The following is an 8,581-nucleotide window of genomic DNA, read 5'->3' as shown; positions in this document are numbered from 1 at the left end:
TTGTTTAAATTCATTTCAAATTACTTTCATAAGTATACCCTCATTTTTAATGGGATCAAAGGGGGAGAACTAGAGGATAAGTCTAGGGAGAGAGTATATTTTTAAATTTTTGTATAATTTTTCTTATATGTAAAATACGTACTTGCCATTTTTATTACTATCTATTTTTTTGTTTACCCTAATTTAACTTGGGGCTACTTACATCAAAAAGGAAGATTGTAAGTACCCCGTGATTGTTTTGATGTGATCAAACCAAGTCAAGTTAGGTTATGTTATGTTTTAATACCTTGTGTCTAAGTGTGCAGGAACTTAGGAGCGCAGGAAGTCGAGCGAAATACATAGCTAGCGAGAAGGATGACACAGGAGAGAGTCGACAGGCTCGGTGTTAGAATTTGAGGGATGTCCTAAGGCAATCGTCTAATGATTTTTTTCTATTTATTTGATAAGTATAGATTCACTATTTGAGTGCATATTATATGTTTGATTATTTTAAACTCATTTACTAAATGTCCGTAATATAATTTATAGCATGAGAGAATTTGTGATTAGATCGCAACTAGTGATTATCTCTACATGTACAATTATGAATATATTGAAATTTTCCTAGTCGTCGAATTGATGCATTCGGACATCATCAATTCTGTAAGACTAGCATGGGTTATACTCTTTGGTTCGGCCAAGCAGCTATTTTCTCATTAGCTAGAGACATTGGGATGTTGAGAGTTAAATGTGGATGTTGGTTATGGTAATAGTTCATTGGAGTGACTCGCTGTAAGACTACATATGGTTCTATACACACACACACACACACACAGATATATATATATATATATATATATATATATATATATATATATATATATATATATATATATATATATATATATATATGTCTGTGAAGTTCTTAGTGCAACACGAGTGCAAGTTTCCTTCGACTTGAGGTATACAAGTCATCTTGATCATGGAGAGTTATACTTTGACATCTTAAGCAAGCATCGCATTGAGGTGTCGACACGGGATGATTAGGTATAAGTTGAAATGTCCAAAGGTGTTTGGATAGCTCATAGAGGATTCACCATTCTTTGCGAGGAAATGTATACCCTATAACCACTCGTTAAGATTATTAATCAAAGTCTTTAGCCAAAGCATCACATGTTAAGAGTGCGAGACTCTTGTACACATATATGAGTAATTTGAATCCACAGAACGAGAAAGTATTACTTGGGCTAGGTGTGACGTAGTCAGTCTAGTGGTGACAAGACACATAAACTATGTCCTAAACCAAGTGGGTATAAGACGAGTGAAAGGAACGAGGCACGACTCAGTGTCGTTGCTGAAGGGTTTAGAATTAATTCTAAGATCAACTATGATTTTCTGACTAATTGGGGATCATGATGTACTACTAAGTACCACTCATGATCGTTCTATAATTAAGTAGTTTATTATAGATGGCCAAGATAAAACGGGAATCTATTGGGTCACATGTACTAATGAGTATCTAAAAGACATAAAACAAGTTAAAGAATAGAATTCTTAGATCAAGAGATAAATGTTTGGTTGGACCATACATAAGACAAATATGAAAATAATTGTCGCAATGGAAGCGCGGATGTGCCACATCTCTTATAGAAGAGTTGGACCATATTTGGTTTAATCATGAATTAGTCATGAACCAACTTGGTTTAATTGTAAACTAAACCAAGGGGTTAATGAACTAATTTTTAATTAAGGAATAATGAGTTGGATTTGGGCTTTCTAATCCAATTTATTAATGAGGGCTATATATTGATATGGTTGAGAGAAAATTATATATATGATTCATTAATTGGCTTGTAAGGTTTTTGGAAAACCTTAACTCAATTTTTCTTCTCCTCTTCCTCTCCCCTCTCTCTTTACCACCGCCAACATGGGGAAGCCCTTCCCCTTGTTACCGTGACCACCACAAGGAAGAAATCTCTTCCTTGTGTACTTTTGTTCCTCTTCCTCTCGATCCCTCTTCTTCGCTCATAGCTAGTAACTTCCAAAGGATAGGCTTGTACTCAAGGAGTTGTCTTGAGGAGCTTAGCATGGATACAAATGAAGGTGAGATTTGACAACGTCGCTACAGTCGATGCTCTTCTCATTACAGGTCATTCATAAGGTACACTTAGCGTAAATTTACTTTTCGTAAAAATTTAATTATGCAATTATGTTTTGCATGTTGTATCCTTATATGTGTGTGGTGCATGTGATGTAATAATTTAGGAATTATTATTGTTTTATTTTCGCTGTGCATGTTTACGAAACGTGTTTTAGCACATATCGCATCGAGCACATCCCAACACTTAGTGCGTCCGAGGGATGAGGTGTGGAGGAAGAGTACTCTAGCAGATGAGAAGGAGGCGCACGGCGTTTCCGAGGGACAAGAAGCCGGAGCCAAAGGTTGCTCAAGAATGCTGGAAAATGGGTTTGGGTGAGCCCTATTTCAGATAGCCGAAATCAGCCAAGCGAGCGAAGTACGCTGGCGGACGAGAAGGAATCGCGCGGTGGTTCCGAGGGACGAGAAGCCACAGTGGAAGGTTGCTCGAGAAGGCCGGAAAATGAGTTTGAGTGAGCCCTATTCCAGATAGCCGAAATTACCCAAGCAAGTAGAATCGGAGCAAGAGCCCGAACCAAAAAGTCAATAGGAGGTTGACTCATGGTCCGAGTGCTCAAACTTGGTCCGAGCGCCCAGATCACTTGGGCGCCCCCAGGACGCCTCTCCTAGCGGGGGCCAGATCAAACCCATCCGGGCGCCCGGAACCCTTCTGGGCGCCCGAACCAGAAATATTATCAAAATGCGACGTGGCGCGATTCATTGAGAAGTGGATAAAATTTTAAATGGGTCTAGGTGTCTTAAACCTTTCCAAGTGCCCCGATCAGGGCCATAAATACAGCTCTGATCCCAGAAGCTAAACAACATTGAAAAATATAGAGAAGAACACTTGTAAACATTCTACCTTGAGTTTAGCTTTGTAATTGTAAACTTTGACTGCTGTAAGAGGTTTATCCGCCTAAAGGAGATTTTAGTGAGCTTTCAACGTCTTGGATTAGCAATCTTATGATTGCAAATCAGATAAAATCTTTGTGTCTCTTTTTCTTTAATTAGTTTCTTAATTTCTTCTATACAAGTATTTGTTTTAATAAAGGTGTAAAAGTTAGAGAAAAGTATTTCTCTTTTTAGATTTTAAGCAATTCACCCCCTCTTGCCGGTAGCCAATGGACCAACAAAAGCTTATCAAATGGATAATGTGTGACTACATCAGATCGGATGAGACTCATTCGAGGCATCCTAGGTCATTCGAGGCGCTCTAGATGCACTATAAATACAACCTTCGACCAGCAGCTTCGTATCATTAATTGCTAATCTTCTTCTAAGTGCTCCACGCTTTAGAAATACTGTTATGACGCCAAAACGCTGCTCCAACAGTGACACTTTTTTCGGTGTTGATATAATTTGTTTTCTTTAATTCATCTTACTTGTACTTTGTTTTATAATGACGGTAAATGTGCTACCGCTCTTAACCTTTTATAAATGACAAATTGATAGTGGATTACTTATTGAAAGTGATAAAAATTTATGAGTCTTGAACTAACAGTTATCAGGCTGTGAACTAAGTAAAAAGAAATCGTGTTAATATTATATTTGATTTCTCTAATATAGAATTATTCTATCTTTAAAATGTAACCGGTGAACTATGTGGTTTTAATTTTTTTATACCCTAATTGAATAGATAGACAATTTAAATAAGTTCACATCTGTTTTAATTTTTAATTTTTTCACATTTATAAATTTATAAATAATTTTTTAGAAAAAAAAATATATAAATAATAATCTCAAACCGTCGTCATGAACCATGAACCATGAACCATGAACCATGAACCATGAATCGAACCGTCACTAACGGTTTCGAACCCTAAACCGAAATCACTTGTAAAGGTTAAAATTAAGAGTTGAGAATTTTTGAACCGCCAAATCAATTATTCCGAAATATCAAACCATCGGTTCCGAGCAATGGTCCGGTTTACTTCAGATTTCAAAAATGTATCAAACAACCATTGTGCAGCCTGCTGGTGGTCCTCTCATTTCAGCATTAGGTACTCCAGTCAATCTCACTTTTCCTGGTTGGCCACATTTTGCATACAGCATGAGCTCCAGTTTCTCCCAGTGAGCATTCCTCCGGCACAGCCTTGCCTCCGACATCAGTTAACAGAAAGTAGCAGTTCATCCTGTCGAAAGGAAGTAGCTGCAAGGGATCTATTCTGATTATGATAGTTGTCTTAGGTGCACAACACTTTCTTCTGAGGCATCATAGATCTTGAAAAGCTTGCATTACGGATCCAACTCAGTAGTTGTTTTGGCAGTTTCTGATAAAGTAAATTCCCTAATTTTCGATACTCTCTCCTTTTGCACAGACATGAATGTTGAATGCGGCCCCCCAGCAGATCTCTTAGCTAGACAGCACATTCCCTATCTGAAAAAAGATGACAAGCCACAAAGCTGAAAGGCTATCAAGATAGAAAAGCATGGTAGAAATTGGAATCACAGATAGGATCCTAAGGCAATTGGGAGGGAGTTATGTGGTGCACCATCACGTCTGTCTTTTTCGTGCTTCCTTCGATGTGATCTCGTGCACTTTCCTTCCATCAGAAGGCTTCGTCGATGAATATTCTTCTCCCAATTCCTTGTGAATTGTTGGTTCTAGTACAGCAATATTTGTCTTTCCAGCTAAGCAAGAATGTGCTGTGCTCTTTGCAAGTTCCTAAACTGGGGAACCTCATTTAAGTTTTCCGCCGTAAATGTCCATAGCTGGTGATGACCCGGTCGATCCATTCACTTTTCTTTTTCTTTGCCGCTTGCTTTAAAGGAATCTTGTTATATAAAGGAATCTTCCCATTAGTCTTGGAGCCAGGAATCCCTCAAACTTCAGAATGAAGCACACAAACCTTGATCAAGTTGCAGGGCTTCCTCTTCGATTAGTCAGATATGGAGCTGAAGCTGCTGCAAAATTTGTTGCTGTTTCAGAGCTTAATCGAATCTGTCTTCATTCTGATTCTTGCGATGGCTCCCGATACAAACAAAGTAAACTCATCTTTCTACTTGAAGCTATTCTTCGAACTTCCATTCTGTTGGAGAAGCTAAATCTATAATTTCAAAGTGCAGAATTGGATTCGCCATTTGCCTGGATGAGCAAGCTCACTAAAAAGGCAGACAGCTATTTGAAAGGCATCAGAGATCATGGTATGTAATTTATTTCATAGTTTGAAATTTTGTACTGTAATAGGCAAACCGTATCATTCCAATAAATCATCGAAACTCGTTATCACTCAGCACCAAAGTTCAAAATCTCGAGTTATGTTATAGTTTCGGTCTTTGACTAAAAAGATATGCATGGTGCCAATAATCGGTTGGAGGTTAAAGGAGGAAAGAGATGAAGTAAGAAAAGGAGACATTGTTTGTGTTGAGTTTTAACGTTTGACCGGACAGATATGCATGAATTGGAATGCTATGTTTTAGTAATTTAAAATCATGTTCAGCATAGATAATATCTCTTTATTATATTTCATCTCCTTCTTTCTTTAACTTCAATCCATTACTGGCACCTTGCTTCGACATTCCATTCAAAAATTAAAACTTTAGCACCGCTCGAGATTTTGAACCTTGATTTATTTATTTATTAAAGAAATGGAATGCAAGAACCAAATCAAATTGAACTAGAACTTCGATTTTTTTTGGAAATTTCAGTGAGTTTAGGATCCAAGATTTCAGAGACTGTTAAGGGAAAATTGAGCTTGGGAGCAAAAATTCTTCAAGCTGGTGGAGTCCAGAGAGTTTTCAGACAAAGTTTCACAGTTGAAAAAGGAGAGAAGCTTCTCCATGCATTCCAGTGCTACCTATCAACAACAGCCGGTCCTATTGCGGGCCTGCTCTTCGTTTCGATAAATAAGATTGCTTTCTGCAGTGATCAATCGATCAGAATCACATCTCCAGAAGGAAGTTTGGTACGAGTTCCCTACAAGGTACTTGCTTGATCAATCCTACCTTGCTACGGTCTTAGGACCTTAAACTTAACTAATGAATTGATTTCCCCAGGTTTTGATTCCACTGGGAAAGGTGAAAAGAAACAATCTATGCGAGAACTCATACAAGTCTAATCAAAAATACATCCAAATAGTGACCGTTGACGAATTCGAGTTTTGGTTTATGGGCTTTCTCTGTTACCAGAGATCATTGAAGCATTTGAGAAGAGCAATTTCAGCATCACAACTAGAAGATTTGCATTGAATTCATGAAAGAGAGTTGGAAGCTAACTGCATCCTACTTTGTACATTTGGATGAAGGAAATGTGCTTGGTAAAATTTTAACTGCAACCGATCTCTGTTCAGAGCAATATTCACTCTTGTTCTTAAAGTTGAGTTGGTCATCTTCCATACATCGGTAAATAGTGGTTTAGGTTATTAACTTTGATAGAAAGATATAAGGAAAGGAAACATAACATACAAGGACAGAAGGACCAAACATGATATTGTTAGATCTACTCTTCCAAGTAAAAGTGCAATGCCATTTACACAATTGAGGGGATTATGGTTTCTTTAACTCAAATCAGTTCAACATGTCAAACAATTTTTAAGGTGACAGACACTAATTGTCTACTTAATGAAATTTAGGTAAAACCTAAGAAGAAATGGTCAAACAGATCGACATCCATGTTCATCCATTGATTAGTCAATAGTCAGCGGTCAATGCTAAAGAATCAACAAGTCTGTTCAGGAAGACTACTCTTTTGGCTTTGAAACAAAGGGCATCACAAAACCATGAACATTAGGTCAATGGAACAAATATTTAGGTAATAAAATGGAATACAAGTCTTGTTGGTCCTCCAACTTAATTTAAATCACAAACTAAACGAGCTAATTATCGACAAACACAGTATTCCACATGAACTCTGAACAATGGCAGGAACTAATCTTGTAACATTAGTAAACAAAACTATTAAGAGAATAGTACCGAGCAAAAGATTGAAAGATGATTCTCAATGCTATCAAACACCTCGTCGATCACCTTGAGTCACTAGCCAATCTTATCAGCAACACCAGTTCAGAGAAGCAGCCCTGCATTTGAAGTAAAACCTGAAAACCCCAAGAAGCAAAAGCATCAAATACAAAGGAGGCTTGTGAATTGGAATTCGAAATTTGAATGGTCATGTTTCAGATAAAAGCAGAAAGAAAACAGAAGCAACAATCAATTTTCGGGAATCATTCTGTAACCAAGTTTGAAGGATGAAGCACACAGTAAAATACCCTAAAAGCTTGATTTTTAGCAGCAAAGCAGCATCCTTCCAGTAGAAAGTTTTTACTGAGTCGAAGAAGAGAAGACGATCACTCTTCAACTACCGGCGTCGGCTAGTGTGGAATCGGATCTGCTGGTGGTTTTTTTTGATGAACTCGTCGAATCGCTGGGTCAACTCGTCGTGACCTACCGGTGGTGGGGGCGGGTCTAGTGGCCTATAGTCCCGCCGCGACGGGGCAGGCGACGCCGCTTCTGAAGGCGGAGCAGCTGTCCGAGACGGCTTGTCCATTATCGCCTTCCAAGTCGCCTCCATCGAGTCGTTTTCTACGCCGGCGATTGCCAGCGCCGCGGCCAAGTCTTCCTCTTCCTCCACCGTAGCTCCTCTATCCGACTCCGGTTCAGCGCTCTTCTTGATTGAAGACACGGAAGAGGCGGTGGACCTCTCGACGGAGTCCACGGTGAGGCAGGACGCGTCGGACTGGGACGACTCAGTGAGATCAGGCGACGGAGATTGCGAAATCTCATCGCTCCAGATGTCCGTGGAGGGCTTACGATTGATGTTTGAAGAACGCGAATTGTCGAAAGATTTGACCATTTCGGGATCCCCAAACTCCTCCGCGGACCATTGCTCGCGCTGCTGCTTCTGATCAGAGAGCTTCCAAATGACGAGGATGATGAAGTGGACAGCGATGAAGAGGAACGGCGGCCGGATCCAGGAGAGGAAGGCCGCCCGGGGTCCAGGTAGGGAAGAGGCCAAAGCGCCTGCGGCCGCAGGGACGGCGGCCCTGGCGGCGGCGCCGACGAAAAGCACGCCGAGGAAGAAAAAAGTGATCTTGAAGGCCCAAATCGCTGTCGCATATCCACCTGCTCGCAATCTCCATCGCGGATTCGCCATCACTCACTTTCTTCGATTCAAATCTGAAGAAGAAGAGAGAAAATGGAGAGTGATTTGCTGCTATGCGATTTATATCATCGAGACGCACGATAAGGAAAATTTTTAAAATTTAGCTCAAAATTTTATTTTATTTTCACTAAAATTAAGTGCGAAATTAAAATAGCACTTTACCATATTTTTTTTATTATAAAGGGCAAAAATATAATACTATTTTTTTTGGTATCAATAAAAGGAGCCATCCCACCAGCTTAGTAAAAATATGTTAACAATATTTATGTTATAGCAAGTAGCATTTGATAAAAATATTTACGTTATAATATTTATAATTTTAAAGTTGAGGATTCAATCATATATATTCATGATACATTCAAATGGAG

The 8,581-nt window shown here is 39.0% G+C and overlaps 2 protein-coding genes and 1 long non-coding RNA gene across 4 annotated transcripts; 1 reads left to right on the top strand and 2 right to left on the bottom strand.

The window, feature by feature from the left end:
- Positions 1-4,635: 4,635 nt before the first annotated feature.
- LOC122034834 lies at positions 4,636-5,105 on the bottom strand. Its single transcript, XR_006126791.1, has 2 exons — positions 4,966-5,105; positions 4,636-4,890 (listed from the first exon to the last, which is right to left on the bottom strand). It is a non-coding gene; the product is annotated as an uncharacterized LOC122034834 (long non-coding RNA).
- Positions 4,696-6,410, top strand: LOC122034832 (putative GEM-like protein 8). Its single transcript, XM_042594186.1, has 5 exons — positions 4,696-4,831; positions 4,905-5,101; positions 5,183-5,260; positions 5,765-6,039; positions 6,113-6,410. Exons 1-5 carry the CDS (start codon positions 4,758-4,760, stop codon positions 6,302-6,304), a joined length of 816 nt encoding a protein of 271 aa, XP_042450120.1. The 5' UTR covers positions 4,696-4,757; the 3' UTR covers positions 6,305-6,410.
- Positions 6,411-6,555: 145 nt separating this feature from the next.
- Positions 6,556-8,287, bottom strand: LOC122034833. 2 transcript variants are annotated; one of them, XM_042594188.1, is made up of 2 exons: positions 7,321-8,287; positions 6,556-7,149 (listed from the first exon to the last, which is right to left on the bottom strand). In XM_042594188.1, exon 1 carries the CDS (start codon positions 8,202-8,204, stop codon positions 7,410-7,412), a length of 795 nt encoding a protein of 264 aa, XP_042450122.1. In that variant the 5' UTR covers positions 8,205-8,287; the 3' UTR covers positions 6,556-7,149; positions 7,321-7,409. The 2 variants fall into 2 exon arrangements, with proteins under 2 accessions (XP_042450122.1, XP_042450123.1); XM_042594189.1 differs by having other exon boundaries at positions 6,556-7,131.
- Positions 8,288-8,581: the final 294 nt, after the last annotated feature.

This window comes from Zingiber officinale, chromosome 11B, assembly GCF_018446385.1.
Source record: "Zingiber officinale cultivar Zhangliang chromosome 11B, Zo_v1.1, whole genome shotgun sequence".
In the NCBI taxonomy this organism is placed as follows: Eukaryota; Viridiplantae; Streptophyta; class Magnoliopsida; order Zingiberales; family Zingiberaceae; genus Zingiber; species Zingiber officinale.
Note: the sequence above shows the minus strand (reverse complement) of the source record. Positions and strands in the feature narration are given on the sequence as shown.

What these genes read in the sequence shown, in the direction of transcription:
- LOC122034832 (XM_042594186.1), top strand. Translation starts at nt 4,758, where the DNA reads ATGTGCTGTGCTCTTTGCAAGTTCCTAAACTGGGGAACCTCATTTAAG. An exon ending in GCCGTAAATGTCCATAGCTG is followed by an intron (nt 4,832 to 4,904) that starts GTGATGACCCGG and finishes TGTTATATAAAG; the next exon opens with GAATCTTCCCATTAGTCTTG. An exon ending in GAAAGGCATCAGAGATCATG is followed by an intron (nt 5,261 to 5,764) that starts GTATGTAATTTA and finishes TGGAAATTTCAG; the next exon opens with TGAGTTTAGGATCCAAGATT.
- LOC122034833 (XM_042594188.1), bottom strand. Translation starts at nt 8,204, where the DNA reads ATGGCGAATCCGCGATGGAGATTGCGAGCAGGTGGATATGCGACAGCG.